This window comes from Ranitomeya imitator, chromosome 4 (genome assembly GCF_032444005.1).
Source record: "Ranitomeya imitator isolate aRanImi1 chromosome 4, aRanImi1.pri, whole genome shotgun sequence".
NCBI lineage: Eukaryota > Metazoa > Chordata > Amphibia > Anura > Dendrobatidae > Ranitomeya > Ranitomeya imitator.
This window is the reverse complement of record NC_091285.1, coordinates 409,197,287-409,216,204: the sequence shown is the minus strand read 5'-3', so window position 1 is coordinate 409,216,204 and position 18,918 is coordinate 409,197,287. Positions and strand designations below refer to the sequence as shown.

General features: G+C 44.4%; 1 protein-coding gene across 1 annotated transcript in view; it reads left to right on the top strand.

Moving 5' to 3' along the window:
* Positions 1–18,918, top strand: part of CEP41 (centrosomal protein 41) — a 91,555-nt gene that overhangs the window by 57,769 nt on the left and 14,868 nt on the right. Inside the window, exons 7-9 of the mRNA XM_069765371.1 lie at positions 395–564; positions 11,358–11,425; positions 15,228–15,342. Of these exons, the coding sequence (XP_069621472.1) occupies positions 395–564; positions 11,358–11,425; positions 15,228–15,342 (353 nt within the window). The remainder of the gene's footprint in view (positions 1–394; positions 565–11,357; positions 11,426–15,227; positions 15,343–18,918) is intronic.

The following is an 18,918-nucleotide window of genomic DNA, read 5'->3' as shown; positions in this document are numbered from 1 at the left end:
TAAAAATATGAAAGGTTATGGGTTACAGAAAATGTTCAGTATTGTTTTAAGCCACTAAATAAATGTTAACACCATTTCATCTCATTTGGAATTTTCACTATTTCACCTCAATTGGAATTTTTTTCACATTTTTCGAAACCACATATGGTAAAATGAATGATGTCAATACTACAACGCATCCCACAAAAACAAGACCTAATACGGCTAGGTTGACGGAAAAAAGATATGACTATTTCAAGAAAATAGGGAAAAATTTAAAAAAAAAAACGTGGCTGTCATTAACGGAATACATTACTTTTTATTTTTTTTATCAAAAACGTGCCAGATGTTTACCTACCTTTTTATTATTTAGTAGGTTTTTTATGATGCCATTTTGCGGCTTTCCCGTTCACAGTGTTATCAGTGGAGTTGGAGAACTAGACTTGGATAATGATCCAAAGACGACAAGTAAAAAAGGTCCTGTGTGTAGCCCCCGATCCCTGGAAAAGCCGTACCAAGATTGCCCATTCCTTCTCCTTGATGTCCGTGACAAGGACTGTTATGACCAGTGCCATATCATTGGAGGTCAGTGTATAATTGTACAAGTGATTCCAAGTTATTCCTTTGTATTTTAGGTTAATATGTAGGGAAATAAAGGAAACACATGGTTACAAAATATGACACTGTCCCTCGAGTTCAGGTGCCTGTTTTCCATATTAATTCTACGGATTGATGTGTCTGCTGGATAATTCACAGGCACTCAATATTCTGGCCATATGGGCGGAGAACTGTACTTGTATGTTCACACTCTGCATACATGTTGGTTGTGGCTTTTTTATCAAAGTGGAAGAGATTATGCCAAATCTCGTGCCCATGCAGAGTAAAAATCTGCAGCAGTAATTGACCTATGGTTCGGATTTGGAATCCATATTCTATTTTTTGGTCTGGATCCCACACACAGATTTGAGTTTTTGAAAGGCACGGAGTGTAATTCGTGACAAATCTGCATTGAACATTTCAAAGATTTTGAGGCAGTTTTTGGTGGAACGGCTATAAAGTTCATTGGAAAATCTATATGTGACTGTTATATTCACAAGTAGCAGATGGATGCAGATATTTTTGTGACTGTACTACTCATGAGGTCTGAAGACATAACCCTATTCACAAGTATAAAATGTTACCTGTTGCAGAAATAGCCTGCGCAAATCTGCTGTGTGAACACATTCTAGCAGCTCTATTCAGGTTAAATGCACTGGTGTCTATTGAAAAGCTGTGAAAGACTTCTGTGATTCTTTGGGGATCCAGGCAGGATTCTGTGGGGGTCCAGGCAGCTGTACTTTTACTGATCAGCAAGTGATGGCATATCCTAGTGCTGTGCCAATGCTCTCTAAGGTGGGAAACGTCCTTATTAATAAAGGTATTCCACGGAAGATAGGACCATGTGTAGGGTAATAAATACATAATGGATCAAGGAAATAAAGACAAGCCGGCGTTGTTGTCCAGGCGCTGCCATGGATGTAGTGATGAACAAGGCATGGAGGGAATGGATGTATTAAAAAACTATTTCGGAATTGGATCATCTCCTTCTTCAAGGGCACAAAAGTGGAATGTTTGAGGAGCAAACATCTGGTGATTAAACCAAATATTTACTGAAAAATGTTACAGTTGGATGCATCAGATACAGGTTAGTTTTAACTTATATCTCATGGGTCAATCTGTTTAACATTTTTCAATAAATATTTTTTTAATCACCAGATGGTCGTGCCTCAAACCTTCCACTTTTGTTCCTATGGATAGCAGTGCCCCACCAGCAGAATCGGCACCCATCGGACACATTTCTGTGCACTTAAATTAAGCAAATGTGGTGAGCTCTCAACTCCCCCTCTCCTTCTTCAGGTATAATACACAAAAAAAAACACCCATCCCCTTTAGAGGGGTAGGGTGTGACGGTTTGCGCAAGTAATTGATGAATTGTGGCAAAAATACATAAAAACTTCATAAAAACTCAAAGACCTGTAAATCTCAAATGCTTATATAAAACATATTAGTTCAATCCATGTTATAATATGAGGATATAGCTATTTTTTAATGTATCCGGTCCTTAATTATGTTTAACCTCTTGGCGTATTTCCTCCATGATTTTTAGCGCGTGTCCTCCGTGATTTTTAGCGCGTCCCCTCCATGATTTTTAGCACGTGCCCTCCATGATTTTTAGCGCGTGTCCTCCATGATTTTAGCGCGTGTCCTCCACGATTTTAGCGCGTGTCCTCCATGATTTTAGCGCGTGTCCTCCACGATTTATTCGGACTCCCATGACAGCACTACGAGAGAGAGGATCCGCCCTTAAGGAACAGAAAACCTACAGATACAAAAGGGCGGCACCTCTCCCATGCATCAGTTGGTTTCCTGTTCCTGAAGGGACTGGATCCTACGAAAGATTACCAGGATTCCAGGCTGGCCTGACCGAATTAGGTAGCGAGAGGGTCTCCTACCTCGGCCGGTGCGGGGTACCTGAAGGAGACACGGTGGCTCTGGTGGGGCTGCATGGCAGTGTCTCATCAGCGTGGAGCGGTCGCCAGGGGGTGTCCGATCTCCGAAGCCGGCGCTTGGTAAGTGTACTGTTCCCCTCCCTTGAGCGGCTTAGGGGGGCTCTGAGGGGTAGGCGGCATTGAGGGGGCGCCACCCGGAGTCTCCTGGCAAGGCTCGGCGTCCCACGTTGTTCACAGCGCTAACTGGAGGCGCTGTGGGCCGGGGATGACGTCGGAAGGCGGAGCCAGCTGTGACTTCCGGGTCGCGGAGCTTCTGCGCATGCGCAGGGGCTCCAAGATGGCGGCGCCCACCGGAAAATGTGCGCTCATCACCCTCAGGTGTCGGCTGATCCCCTGCAGCTGCATGGGGGAAGGGGATCAACTGGCAGCGCGGTGCAATTACGCTGGCCGAAGGAGGGGCTATATATCGGCTCCAGGTGCGCGTTCCTTGCTCCTGGTCTCCAAACTGCTTCAGATGGAGTCTGATCAGGATCAGCAGCCTCTGCTGCTGGATGAAGCACCCCAGAAGCTTATGGAGAAGGAACGTGAGAAAAGGAGCGATGGATCTGGCCGCAGAAGCTCCTCCAGACAGGGGTCTGGAGCATCAGCCAAAAAAGATCCCCCTCGTGCTTCGGTATCTCTATGGGTGTAGGCAGCCTCTGGTAAGTGATCTTCGAGAAAGTTCACTTAGTGACTAGTTTCCCCTCATATGTTTTATGCAGGGAAAGAAAAGCGTCAGTAAGGCGAAGCATAGGGAGTGTGCCATCTGCGGGGTTCCCTTGCCTGACTCACACCCTAAAAAACTATGTGACCCCTGTATCCAGGAGACGGAGAGGTCCTGGAAAGAGGGGAGGGGATATAGCATGTAGATCTTACACTCTAGTCTACCTTACTTATCCCTGAAGGTAGCAGAAGAATCCTCTTCTATGGTGGCCAGTCTGAAGGAAATGGTTAGAAGGGAGGTCAAGCAATCCATTAAGGATATTTCACTGTCAGGAGGCTCTAAGCAGAGAACTCAGTGGGCATCTGATTCATCTGTGGATAAAGACAAGAGTGAAGAATCGGATGATTCAGCAGCATCATCCTCCTCGTCGGGAGAAGACGCTGCCCGTTTTTGTTTACCCATAGAGAGGATAGACAAATTGATAAAGGCAGTCAGAGGCACAATGGGTATAACAGAACCCAAGCCTCAGCTATCTAAGGAACAAATGATGTTCAGCGGCCTAGAACAGAGGAAGCGCAGAGTCTTTCCTCTGAATGAAAAGATACAGGAACTTATCAACAGGGAGTGCTCCATTTAACGGCGTGGAGTTTGAACGGTCACTATTAGTGGGGAAAGGCTTCTCTCCAAATTTAGTCGAGACGCTCCTAAAGAGTAGAAAGCAAATAACTACAAAAATCTACTCTAGAACTTGGAGGAAGTTCTTGTCTTGTTCAAGATTTGACATCCGAGACGGGGTACCAATACAACAAATCTTAGAGTTCCTACAGAGGGGTTTCGAGTTAAAACTCTCTACTAGTACCCTTAGAGTACAGGTCTCAGCTCTGGGTGCCCTGTTTTCATGCAATATAGCTAACAATTATTGGATAGCGAGGTTTATGAAGGCAGTTAGTAGATCTAGACCGGTATATAAGGATAGAACAGTTCAATTGGATTTAAATTTAGTTCTGTCCTCTCTAACAAAACCCCCCTTTGAACCTCTGCAAGAGGCCTCGATCAAAATGTTGACACTTAAGACAGCCTTCTTGATTGCCATAACCTCAGCTCGCAGGATAGGGGATATCCAGGCGCTTTCCAGAGCTCCTCCATACACAGAAATCTTATCAGACAGAGTAGTCCTTAGACCAGACCCGGCATATCTGCCGAAGGTAGCGACACGTTTCCATAGATCACAGGAGATAGTTTTGCCATCCTTTATTCCTAATCCCTCTAATCCTAAAGAGCAGGAGCTTCATACGTTAGACGTTAGGAGATCTCTCCTTCAGTATATCTCAGCTACTGATAATTGGAAGAAAGATGGAGCACTGTTTCTTTCCTTCCAAGGTCCAAGGAAAGGATTTAGTGTCAAAATATTCACTAGCCAATTGGATTAGGGAAACTATAGGCCCCGTCACACATAGCGACGCTGCAGCGATACCGACAACGATCCGGATCGCTGCAGCGTCGCTGTTTGGTCGCTGGAGAGCTGTCACACAGACAGCTCTCCAGCGACCAACGATCCCGAGGTCCCCGGTAACCAGGGTAAACATCGGGTAACTAAGCGCAGGGCCGCGCTTAGTAACCCGATGTTTACCCTGGTTACCATCGTTAAAGTAAAAAAAAAAACAAACGCTACATACTTACCTATCGCTGTCTGTCCTCGGTGCTCTGCTTCTCTGGTCTGGCTGTGAGCACAGCGGCCGGAAAGCAGAGCGGTGACGTCACCGCTCTGCTTTCCGGCTGCCCGGCGCTCACAGCCAGACCAGAGAAGCTGAGCGCCGAGGACAGACAGCGATAGGCAAGTATGTAGCGTTTGTTTTTTTACTTTTAGGATGGTAACCAGGGTAAACATCGGGTTACTAAGCGCGGCCCTGCGCTTAGTTACCCGATGTTTACCCTGGTTACCAGCGAAGACATCGCTGAATCGGCGTCACACACGCCGATTCAGCGATGTCAGCGGGACCTCAACGATCAAAAAACAGTCCAGGCCATTCCGACACGACCAGCGATCTCACAGCAGGGGCCTGATCGCTGGTACGTGTCACACATAGCGAGATCGCTAATGAGATCGCTGTTGCGTCACAAAACTTGTGACTCAGCAGCGATCTCGCTAGCGATCTCGCTATGTGTGACGGGGCCTTATCTCTCTAGCTTACACAGCAGGTGGGGGGCCAGCTCCGCAGAATCTAAAGGCACATTCCACCCGGGCCATGGCGTCATCCTGGGCAGAGAGATCTGGAGTGTCAGTGGAGCAAATATGTAAGGCGGCCACTTGGTCATCTCCTTCCACTTTCTTTAAACACTATCGGTTGGATTTGGGGTCCTCCTCTGATCTCTCCTTTGGGTTAAGGGTGCTACAGACTATAGTCCCTCCCTAAGGTAGCTTACATCTCTGTAAATCTCTCGTAGTGCTGTCATGGGAGTCCGAATAAAGCATTAAGCTACTTACTGGTAGCGGCATTTTTCGGAGGCCCATGACAGCACCCTTAGTTCCCTCCCTATTCACGTGGGGGTAGCACTTCCTGATATGTAAATAGTGTAGTATGTAAATCTCACATATGGTGTCTGGTTACAATATAGTAGATTATTTTTTGTTTCCAAATGTATATAATGTATATTTGTGTACCACTAACCGCGGTAGTCCTCTCAGGCTCTGAAATACAACTGATGCATGGGAGAGGTGCCACCCTTTTGTATCTGTAGGTTTCCTGTTCCTTAAGGGCGGATCCTCTCTCTCGTAGTGCTGTCATGGGCCTCCGAAAAATGCCGCTACCAGTAAGTAGCTTAATGCTTTTCGCACGTGTCCTCCACGGTTTTAGCGCGTGTCCTCCACGGTTTTAGCGCGTGTCCTCCACGGTTTTAGCGCGTGTCCTCCACGGTTTTAGCGCGTGTCCTCCACGGTTTTAGCGCGTGTCCTCCACGGTTTTAGCGCGTGTCCTCCACGGTTTTAGCGCGTGTCCTTCATGATTTTAGCGCATGTCCTCCAGTAAGCTTCACTATTAATTCGCTTTTTGAAATCTATTGTGGACATGATCGGGGATATGTTTCAAAGTGGTTAAGGGTAAATTAATTGGATTTTTGTTATTTGTTATATTCTTTTATTTTGCTAGTTTGTATGTCCTAATAAAACATGTTTTCATAGACTATGATTAAAAATGGAATTGTTTGTTTTGTCTAGGTTTGTTGATACGGCAGTGGATGGGTTGTTTTTCTTTCTCTTGGCAAATATATAATGGATGAACACTTCCAGGCTACATTATATAAAAGTAATAATTTTCCTTGTATAACTCCAGCATATTCCTTAGCATTTTACATTTCAATGGGTACAACTAACCTCACACATTGCAATTGTTTGAGCACATTGTCAGATTGAAACAACCATTTAGGCTGCAAAAAACTTCATACATACACCTATTGGGGGGATAGAGGTCCTCTTCCATTTTCAGTCCAGAAAGGAAGAGACGATGGATTCAGCGTTATCTTTTGTAGTTTGTGAGACGCTGACAGCCGGGTGTTTCCCTTCTACTCCTTGTATAGAAAATGGCATGGCCATTGGCCACACAGTTGTTACCCATCCCTACATTGTTGCCTGCCACTCATCTACTCCCGAACATGGAAAATACATATAATCAGGCACTAGCACTAGATAATTTCAGGCTTGTCTATGACCAGATAGTTAAGGGCATCGTGGGCCGTATGTGACCCTCCCAGGCAGCAGGTAGTGCGCTCCTACTTTAGAGGAATTGGGAACACATCCACAGTAATATAAGGATATACCATTAATTATATAAGCTTGTACAGTATATCCAACTGACAGCTTATTATATTGCCTCAGCTCCATTTTCTTAGGATACATTTACTTCGGCAGATAATCCTAGTGTCCTAGGAACCCTTCTTTCCCGATTATTGGCCTGTGTAAACAGTCTGCCAATCACCTGACGAATGAGCAAAAATGTTCGTCGTGTGAAATGATTTTTAAGTGTTCTTAATAATCCTTGATTTCGTCAGCACATATCCATCAGCAAGTGATGTGCTGCTGATAACATGATACAGTGGGGCAAAAAAGTATTTAGTCAGTCAGCAATAGTGCAAGTTCCACCACTTAAAAAGATGAGAGGCGTCTGTAATTTACATCATAGGTAGACCTCAACTATGGGAGACAAACTGAGAAAAAAAAATCCAGAAAATCACATTGTCTGTTTATTTAACATTTTATTTGCATATTATGGTGGAAAATAAGTATTTGGTCAGAAACAAAATTTCATCTCAATACTTTGTAATATATCCTTTGTTGGCAGTGACAGAGGTCAAACGTTTTCTGTAAGTCTTCACAAGGTTGCCACACACTGTTGTTGGTATGTTGGCCCATTCTTCCATGCAGATCTCCTCTAGAGCAGTGATGTTTTTGGCTTTTCGCTTGGCAACACGGACTTTCAACTCACTCCAAAGGTTTTCTATAGGGTTGAGATCTGGAGACTGGCTAGGCCACTCCAGGACCTTGAAATGCTTCTTACGAAGCCACTCCTTCGTTGCCCTGGCGGCGTGCTTTGGATCATTGTCATGTTGAAAGACCCAGCCACGTTTCATCTTCAATGCCCTTGCTGATGGAAGGAGGTTTGCACTCAAAATCTCACGATACATGGCCCCATCCATTCTTTCATGTACCCGGATCAGTCGTGCTGGCCCCTTTGCAGAGAAACAGCCCCAAAGCATGATGTTTCCACCACCATGCTTTACAGTAGGTATGGTGTTTGATGGATGCAACTCAGTATTCTTTTTCCTCCAAACACGACAAGTTGTGTTTCTACCAAACAGTTCCAGTTTGGTTTCATCAGACCATAGGACATTCTCCCAAAACTCCTCTGGATCATCCAAATGCTCTCTAGCAAACTTCAGACGGGCCCGGACATGTACTGGCTTAAGCAGTGGGACACGTCTGGCACTGCAGAATCTGAGTCCATGGTGGCGTAGTGTGTTACTTATGGTAGGCCTTGTTACATTGGTCCCAGCTCTCTGCAGTTCATTCACTAGGTCCCCCCGCATGGTTCTGGGATTTTTGCTCACCGTTCTTGTGATCATTCTGACCCCACGGGGTGGGATTTTGCGTGGAGCCCCAGATCGAGGGAGATTATCAGTGGTCTTGTATGTCTTCCATTTTCTAATTATTGCTCCCACTGTTGATTTCTTCACTCCAAGCTGGTTGGCTATTGCAGATTCAGTCTTCCCAGCCTGGTGCAGGGCTACAATTTTGTTTCTGGTGTCTTCTGACAGCTCTTTGGTCTTCACCATAGTGGAGTTTGGAGTCAGACTGTTTGAGGGTGTGCACAGGTGTCTTTTTATACTGATAACAAGTTTAAGCAGGTGCCATTACTACAGGTAATGAGTGGAGGAAAGAGGAGACTCTTGAAGAAGAAGTTACAGGTCTGTGAGAGCCAGAAATCTTGATTGTTTGTTTCTGACCAAATACTTATTTTCCACCATAATATGCAAAAAAATGATAAAAAAACAGACAATGTGATTTTCTGGATTTTTTTTTCTCAGTTTGTCTCCCATAGTTGAGGTCTACCTATGATGTAAATTACAGACGCCTCTCATCTTTTTAAGTGGTGGAACTTGCACTATTGCTGACTGACTAAATACTTTTTTGCCCCACTGTATATATTTTGCATGCACTGAACGCTCATGTTACTGATCGGTCTTTGGGCATACTTCGGGAGTGGAGTCCATATTCATTACTTTATTGAGCGGTACCAGTGACTGCTGAACAGGGGAAGAAGCTGCCGCGCCCGGAGACCATGGGACATGCAGGGACTGCGTCAGGAGCAGTTGAGTATTTGCTAGTCGTCGCTCCCCCTCATCCGCCGACCATGACTCGAGTATAAGCCAAGAGGGGCACTTTCATCTCATTTTTTGGGGCTGAAAATCTCGGCTTGCACTCGAGTATATACGGTAACTGCATTACATTACAAAGACTTTTATTTACAGTGGCAATTTTAGTGTTTTGCTACCTCACAACCTGGAATTTCAGGGTTTCTGGGGGTTTTTTAGGGCTTGAATCAGCTCATGTAAAGAACATGCCTACAACTGTGGACATTTTATTTTTATTGTGAAGCAAACCACAAATAGGACAAAATAACTTAAAACGTCAGTGTGCGTAACTATTCATCCCCCTAAAGTCAGTACTTTGTAGAGCACCCTTTTCAGGCAGTTACAGCTGCAAGCCACTTTGGATAAGTCTCTATGAGCTTTCCACATCTTGCCACTGGGATTTTTCCCCTTTCCTCAAGGCAAAACGCCTTCAGCTCCTTCAAGTTAGATGGTTTCCTCTGGGGAACAGCAATCTTCAAGTCTGACCACAGATTATCATTTGGATTAAGGTCTGGGCTTTGACTAGGCCACTCCAAAACATGTACACACTTCCCCTTAAAACACTCAAGTGTTCCTTTAGCAGTTTTGTTGGAAGGTGAAACTCCGTCCCTGTCTCAAACTACTCACAGACTGAAACAGGAGTTGCTCAAGAATATCCCTGTATTTCGTGCCGTCCATCTACTCCTTTGACAATTTTCCCTGTCCCTTCTGCCAAAAAACATGCCCCCGGGCATGATGCTGCCACCACTATGTTTTACTGGTGTTTTTGGGGTGATGAGCGGTGTTGCTTTAGTGCCAGACATGGCGTTTACCTTGGTGGTCAAAAAGTTCAGTTTTGGTCTCATCTGACCACATTACCTTCCTCCATACATTTGGGGAGTCTCCCACATGTCTTTTGGCAAACTCAACATGAGCCTAACAATTTTTGTGTGTAAGTAAAGGCTTTTTTCTGCCCACTCTTCCATAGAGGCCATCTCTATAGAGTGTATGGCTTATTGTGGTCGTATTGACATATACTCCAGTCTCTGCTTGGGAACTCTGCAGCTCCTTCAGGGTTACCAATGATCTCTGTGCCGCCTCTCTGGTTAACACCCTCCTTGCCCAAACTGAGAGTTTTTGTTGGTGGCCCTCTCTTGGCAGGTTTATGGTGGTACCATTTTCTTTCCATTTGATGATAATGGATTTGATAATGCTCCGGGGGGATTGTCATAGGTTGGAGTATTTTTTTTATAGCACAACCCTGACTTGTACTTCTCAACGACTTTGTCCCTGACTTGTTTGGAGATCTCCTTGGCCTTCATGGTGGTGTTTGGTTAGTGGTGCCTCTTGCTTAATGGCGCTGCGGCCTTTCAGAAAAGGTGTATATACTGACAGACCATGTGACACTTAGAACTCACATAGGAGGACTTGCTTTCACTAAACATGTGACTTATGAAGGTAATTGCTTGCACCAGAAATTTTTAGGGGCTTCATAGCAAAAGGGGTGAACATGATAATTTTTAGTTATTTGATCCCATAAATTTAATTTTTGCCTATATTTTTCTCACTTCACGTCACCAACTTACACAATTTAGTGCTGATGCATCACACACAAATCGGATTACAAAAAATTTTTAAGTATAGGTTCTAATTTAACAAAATAGGTAAAAAGCCAAGGGCGTGAGGGGGTGAATACTTTCACAAGCCACTGTACCAGAGTTGAACAAATAGTATTTATCTAGTTCTATGGAAAATGTGAATTTGCACCTATAATTACAGAACTGAGGTTTTTGGTCGGCGATGGCATAGGCAGCGTTTATAGTGATGGTGTTCCCTTGCCTATGTACCATATGTATATTTCTAGGAGATTTTGTTTTCTTTTTGCATCTCACGACAAACTAGTAGGGCAGTGGAAGAGATTTACTAAGCAAATTGGGCACTATGGTGGCTCAGTGGTTAGCACAGTTGCCATGCAGTGCTGGGGTCTTGGGTTCAAATCCCAATTTGCAAGGAGTTAGTATGTTCTCCCGGTGTCTGCGTGGGTTTTCTGCAGCATCCTTCCACACTCCAAAGGATACTGAATTTAGATTGTGAGCCTCATTGGGGACAGTAATGATATCTGTAAAGTGCTGTGGAATATGATAGCACTATATAAATAAATTATTTGCACAAATAATGAAGTATATAGAATGCCCCAAATGCATTGATGAAAAGCTTTGCCACCTATGTATAAAGAATACTATATGTTTTGCCATGTGATCTGCTTTAATTTGTGCTTAATAGATTTATTTTTTTCTTTGCAGCTTACAGCTATCCTACTGCAATGCTTTCCAGAACAATGAATCCATTCACAACAGAAATCCTGAGTTATGTATCCTTTTGTGCCCCCCTCCATATAGTAAAGATTATATAGGGTTTTTATGGGCCTTATTTGTTGATCATGATGACCTAAGGCCTAGGCACTTTAAATGGTCCTCTACTTGAAAGTCAGACTAAAAGTGCCCATGCCCTTTAAAGAATAGATAAGGCCCCCATACACATTAGACTAATGTCTGATGAACCAGACAATCTGCTCTTTTATACTCCAGTCTTATAATCCAGGTAGGTATATAAAAATTATAATCCAGTCTGTTGTTCAGTGTTGCTTTTTTTTTTTTTAGAAGGTTATTTAAAAGGAATATGATTTGCAATCCAGGTTACAGTGACATTGAGTAAGCCAGGAAATTTAGTTAAAGGTGAACATTTTTGCAGGAAAATAATAAAAAACAAAAATGAAATCCAATTAAGCATTGAGGTTGTGTTCTCATTCTGTTGTAGGACAGATATTAAGTCTTTGTAGAAGATCTAGCCCAACCTCAGTAGATGAAATGGAGTATATTGTGTTTCCATAATGGTTCTCCAAGGTAGAAGAAAATGTCAACTCATCTAATTCCAGCTCGGATCAGCTCCTTTTTGTAGTGTTCTGGAAAGCTTTTGCAGCGCCCCAGACACCTGGTCGTTGCAGTAATGTCGCACTGCCGCTAAGGAGGGTGATGTTATGTCTGATTGCACTAAAGGAGTTCATCTGACCAGGTATCACAGCACACATTACACTTCACACTCCGGCCACTAGGGGGAGCAAAGGTTCTATTTATTAGGTCACTCCTCACTCTTTTAGTGGCTCTTTTAGTTGTTGGTGATGTAAATGCAGAAATAATCCGTTTTGTAATTTGTCCGAAATACCTTTCTTCAGTCCTGGAGGCAGGTCTTTCCCCCCTGCTGCAGACGCCACACAGCCATCACTCAAGTCTTCTTGGCGCCGGGCGTCGTCTCCTCAGCGCTATTTGTTTTGAAATCTGCCTGCGCTCTTTTGTCTTGCCTGGGGCAGGTGCAGTGAGCGCTGCCCATCTGTCCCCATATGCAGTCCAGCTGACTGCTCCTGTGCGGCCGCCCTGCTTGTGAATCCCCGCTCTTCATTGTCTTATGATTTATTCACACTGCGGGGCTGGGATTCCTGGGCATGCGCACTGCGACCTGGGTGAGTGGCTTAGACACTCAAGAAAAATTGGGTGACGGCTGTGTGGCGTCTGCAGCAGGGGGGAAAGGCCTGCCTCTAGGACTGAAGACAGGTATTTCGGACAAATTACAAAACGGATTATTTCTGCATTTACAGCACCAATAACTAAAAGAGCTACCTTTGTCAGAATGCATTACTGCTGCACAAGGTGGCTCTTTTAGTTTCAAACGCCTGGGGGGGGGGTGACAGGTTCCCTTTAAGGACAATTTTTTTCCTTAGATAATTCTAGGATGAGTTGGGATGCCATGTTTGTAATAAAGTTATCTAACTGATAAATTTGCTTTTTCTGGTACTCCTCTAATTTTCAAGTAATTTTTCCTTACACCTCCTTCTGTAGTGATTTAAAGGAAGCTGCAGTTTGTTTTTTGACTTTGTTGCAGATCTAAAACAATACTTTGTGTGTTTTCGATTTTCATGTTGGTATTTATAATTTCTGAGGAAATTAACGCATTTTGAGTTTCGAGTACCTGTTGAATTGTCGTACTTAAATCTCGTATGGCAAAAAAAAGTACAAAAAAGTCAGCTCGCCCATCACATCTTCCAGGACTCCGAGCACGGAAACTGCAGTGCGGCAGGAAGAGCAATCAATCAAGTAGGGAATCCAGCTCAAACAGTCCCATAACAACTTTTACATTTTATTGAAAAATTTCTTTAAGATGAGTCATCAAATCAGCATAAAAATCACAACCCCCAGTGTGGGAAGAATAGCATGGGCAGACATGTTTCGAACCTTGCGGTTCTTAGTCTTTTATTGTCTTCTTAGCGAAGATATGTGAGCAGATGTGTTAAGTCTTGGTGTGTCAGGTCCCTTAACATCCTAGTCTGTTTCAGATCTGCTACTTGATTTATTAGAGGAGGAATCCTTTTTTATAGAAGGATCACTGAGAATCGTGTCTTTCATTTTGAAAGCAGAAGAAAGCTTTGTAAGTGATTTTGTAAATGATTTGAATAGCACATTACACAGTTCCAATACACGGTATATTCCTCAGTTACTGGGAGATCCGAGGCTTTAATATTCTCAAACAGGTCAATATGGTTTATATCCGTGTCCACCTCAGACTGAATGTCAGATCAATGTCATATGTCCCTTTCTTTAAGAGATAGTGTCCGATTGTACTTCCTGCAATGAGATGCCATTGTTAATATTATTAGTGAGATATTGTCATCTGAGCTGGATGGATTGTTGTTGTCATTTTCAGGCAGATTCTCATTGTACTCCGTGTTTAAACTAATTGAGGACATAGAGTCTTGGGATGAATGAGCAGTATAATGTCAATTTTCTCCAACGTCACCTTCTTGGTAACAGAGAAACTTGTGCCTTCGATGTTCGTTCGCTTCCCGGGTCCATGTAAAACAGGCTGTCATATCCTTGTGGACTTGAATCCTCCTCTTCCTTGGCATCCAGGCTTGGTCCTGAAGGCTTTAGCTAGCTTTTTGGTTGATAGAACCACAAATCTTATACTTTTTAAAGTCAATTCGACTGAGGAATTGCAGGAGCTCGGAAACACACGTCTCCTTCGATCTCCAGGCAAACCAAACCTCCACCCCCATTGCAATTTTTTTTTGACCCATGACTTTTTAATTTAAGTGTTGATTTAACTGTGTGAGGACTTGTTTTTTTTTTTTTTTTTTACGGACAAGCTGTCCTTATTGATATGTACCTTTTATGGGGATACATGAGGGTTTTTTGTTTGCATTTTATTTAGTATCTATGGTGGAGCAGCCATTAAACAAACTGTGTGGTGAATAACTGCTCCATCATCCTTCAAACTGGCCATGCACATTCGAGGACATATGGTAAAAGAAGGGTAAGGGTACCGTTACACTATACGATTTACCAACGATCACGACCAGCGATACGACCTGGCCGTGATCGTTGGTAAGTCGTTGTGTGGTCGCTCTCCAGCGACCAACGATGCCGAGGTCCCCGGGTAACCAGGGTAAACATCGGGTTACTAAGCGCAGGGCCGCGCTTAGTAACCCGATGTTTACCCTGGTTACCAGCGTAAAAAAAAACAAACATTACATACTTACATTCCGGTGTCTGTCCCTTGCCGTCTGCTTCCCGCGCTGTGCTCTGCTTTCACTTTACGGCCGGCAGTCAGTCAGTGCGGGAAGCAGACGGCGAGGGACCTGACTGACACCGGAATGTAAGTATGTGCTGTTTTTTTTTTTTTTTTTACATTTACGATGGTAACCAGGATAAACATCGGGTTACTAAGCGCGGCCCTGCGCTTAGTAACCCGATGTTTACCCTGGTTACAAGCGAACGCATCGCTGGATCGGTGTCACACACACACATCCAGCGATGACAGCGGGAGATCCAGCGACGATCGCTGCTGCGTGTCAGACACAGCGATATCGTATGGATATCGCTGGAACGTCACGAATCGTGCCGTCGTAGCGATCAAAATGGCACTGTGTGACGGTACCCTAATCCTTCTGGGAACATTGTTTCAAAGATTGTCAATGTCTCCTCAGACAATGCTGATCTCTTATCGGTCAGCTGAAACAATCATTGTGTCAATTTTCAACCATAGTACAATGTGTATGGCCATCTTTTAGATATTAGCATCATAACTACCACTTACCTTTTCTACTTAACAACTGTAATAAGAAAAACGCCCATGGCAAAATTATTATCCTCTATGACGAAGATGAGCGGATAGCCAGCCAAGCTGCAACAACAATGTGTGAGAGAGGATTTGAAAACTTATTCATGCTTTCAGGAGGTAAGGGGATGATTTTATTTACAATGAATGGTCCCATTATAATAGGGTGCTAAAAGTTAATAAATATAACCAATTCCTGATTCATGTTCCCTCTTAGGATTGTTAAAGGGATACTCTGGAATGATTAAAAAAAAGTAGCCCAATCCACATTCTCACCAAAAATTTCCTGTTCTTATATGCCACTCCACGTCATTTTACTAGTACTCACTATCACATTAGTACAGCGCTGCTGCTAGCGCTCCTTTCTGGTAAGAGATCAAAGGGCATAGCTTGCTTCTTGCTCCTTATGCAAGCTAGCTCCCTGTCCAAGGCTTCTCTCTGCAGTCACACATCAGTGGGCATAGCTTGCTTCTTGCTCCTTCTGTGAGCCAGCCCCTCCACCACGACTTATTGCAGGTGGCATGGCGGTTTGATATTCCACCCCTCCCTCTCTCCCATCTTCCTTTTTGTGTTATACTGCTGCTGCTTTTTCCTTGCTTCTGCAGCTGTCACTCCATGTTTCTTGACAGATCACATATAAGTTATGAAGGTGCAGGCAGGTGGCACAGGAGCCATGTCCATACACATTATGCACATAGTAAACAAAAACAATGGATGCTCACAGTGGCTGGGTATGTGCACACGTTCAGGATTTCTTGCAGAAATTTCCTGACAAAAACCGGACATTTCTGCCAGAAATCCGCATGCGTTTTTTTTTTTCGCGTTTTTCCCCCCCAATGCATTAAATAGCGGGAAAAACGCGAAAAATCCGCAAAATTAATGAACATACTACTTTTTTTTTTTTTTTTTTACTGCGATGTGTTTTTTTTCGTGGAAAAAAAACGCATCATGTGCACAAAAATTGCAGAATGCATTCTAAATGATAGGATGCATATGTATGCGTTTTTTAAGCGTTTTTATTGTGAAATAAACACGAAAAATCCTGAACGTGTGCACACACCCGCAGGGTACCAATGTGTAATAATAATCAAACTACCATGTGACTAAAGGTAATATCCCTGCAAATGTGAAGCTGGACTATATATCATTCAAATAGGACAGACGGGGTATCATAGAGAAACAACACGCGGAAGAGAAGAGCCGACCATAAAGTCCAATCAAAGTGTGGTGAGAAAATCAATAATATTTATTAATTACAATAGTATGAAGGTTAAAATGGGAAAACCAAATCGATGTACACAAAAAGTTGATTAAAAACAAGGTCGCACACCCAGATGAAAAATGGCCATAAACAATAAGATGTAAACTCGGCCAATTACAAAGTGCCCGTACCGATGTAAAGGTTATAATCAATAAAGTGCATACAAGAAGTTATGTGGAATGGATGTGCAACCTTGTTTTTAATGATCTTTTCTGTGTACATTGATTTGGTTTTCCCATTTTTAACCTGCATACTATTGTAATTAATCATTTTTATTTATTTTCTCACCGCACTTTGGACTTTATGGTCGGCTCTTCTCTTCTGCGTGTTGTTACATTATGCACATTCATAGCTTGTGAAGCACTCCAGCACAGCTCTTATGTGACATTATAAGGATGGCTGCATACCACAGCAGGGAAGGTGAAGAGGAGTAAAGGTACCGTCACACTTAGCGACGCTGCAGCGATACCGACAACGATCCGGATCGCTGCAGCGTCGCTGTTTGGTCGCTGGAGAGCTGTCACACAGACCGCTCTCCAGCGACCAACGATGCCGGTAACCAGGGTAAACATCGGGTAACTAAGCGCAGGGCCGCGCTTAGTAACCCGATGTTTACCCTGGTTACCATCCTAAAAGTAAAAAAAAACAAACAGTACATACTTACCTACAGCCGTCTGTCCTCCAGCGCTGTGCTCTGCACTCCTCCTGTACTGTCTGTGTGAGCACAGCGGCCGGAAAGCAGAGCGGTGACGTCACCGCTCTGCTTTCCGGCTGACCGACGCTCACAGCCAGTACAGGAGGAGTGCAGAGGACAGACGGCTGTAGGTAAGTATGTACTGTTTGTTTTTTTTACTTTTAGGATGGTAACCAGGGTAAACATCGGGTTACTAAGCGCGGCCCTGCGCTTAGTTACCCGATGTTTACCCTGGTTACCAGTGAAGACATCGCTGAATCGGTGTCACACACGCCGATTCAGCGATGTCTGCGGGGAGTCCAGCGACGAAATAAAGTTCTGGACTTTCTTCCCCGACCAGCGACAGCACAGCAGGGGCCTGATCGCTGCTGCCTGTCACACTGGACGATATCGCTAGCGAGGACGCTGCAACGTCACGGATCGCTAGCGATATCGTCTAGTGTGACGGTACCTTAAGTAAATCAAACCTGGGACACAGCCTGTGATGAGGCTTGGACTGAAGGCTGTCTTGCATGTAGCAAATCACCACCTCTGATCTGTGACTACAGAGAACAGACTTGGTCAAGGGGCTGGCTTGCATGAGATGCAAGTCCTGATCTGACATAACACCCCATAAGAGAAGGGGAGCATTCAGAACCAACATTAGTTCTGTGTTCTGAGGTTACCTTGAATAGTGGTAAAATCACATGACGTGGCATGTAAGATCAGGCAGAGGGGTATGAGCCTTTATAGTTGTAGACAGAATGTACATTGAAATACATTTTTGTCTCCACTAAGTACAGTGGGTACGGAAAGTATGCATACCCCTTTAAATTTTTCAGTCTTTGTTTCATTGCAGCCATTTGGTAAATTCAAAAATGTTCTTTTCTCTAGTCACCTTCCACGCCAGCATAGTAGGTTGTCTCCACGCCCTAATGGGGGACAGGAAGCACAGTGGTTAAAAGACCCTCCCACCTCCTACTCGCTAGTATCTTTCCTTGACCCCATGGGGCACGGAGAGGTTATAGGGTATGCTGTGTGGTCGGCAACTACAGTATTGCCTGCTTTGACTAGCCAGGCAGTAGCGGTCAAGAGCCCTCCTCTGCAGAAAAGCTGCTGCAGTCTCCCCGACGTCAGTGGATACAGGGACCTTTCCTGGCCCTCCTGCGCCTCTTCTGGGGGATAAGCGGGCCAGTGACCGCTGGTCAGAGGCCTCCCGACCCCTCCGGCCTTCCTCCTCCTGCGCGCATTGTTCGGCATCCCGGAAGTGACGTCATAGTGCATCACTTCCGGGCCTTGCGTAACACCGTGAAGCGCAAGCGCGTCCGGGTTTTCGGCCATTGCGGCCTCCGGAGGACTGAACGGCTTGCGGAGCACGCTGAAGTTAGCGAATGCCTGCTCAGGACCCAGGGAGGAAGAGGGGGAATGATAACTATGCTGAGGGAGGGTTTATAACCTATATAAACCCTCCAGAAGATGCCTTCAGGTAAGCTATGCCGCATGGAAGATGTTTCTGCAACCGACCCTGCGTCTGCAGAGCTCAGCGTTAACCCTGCCCCAGTAAGTGTATGGGAAATGGAGGGGGGTCCTAGTACAGGGGTTTAAGTTTCAGTCCCTGTGTGTTACTTCTCTCCCTTTCTCTGTCTTAAGGAGACAAGTCTACACACACAAACTCTAAATCAGTACCTAAATGCCCCATCTGTTTCAAGAAGCTCCCGTCCAGATGGGAGAAGAAATTATGCCGTGGTTGTACTGACACAGT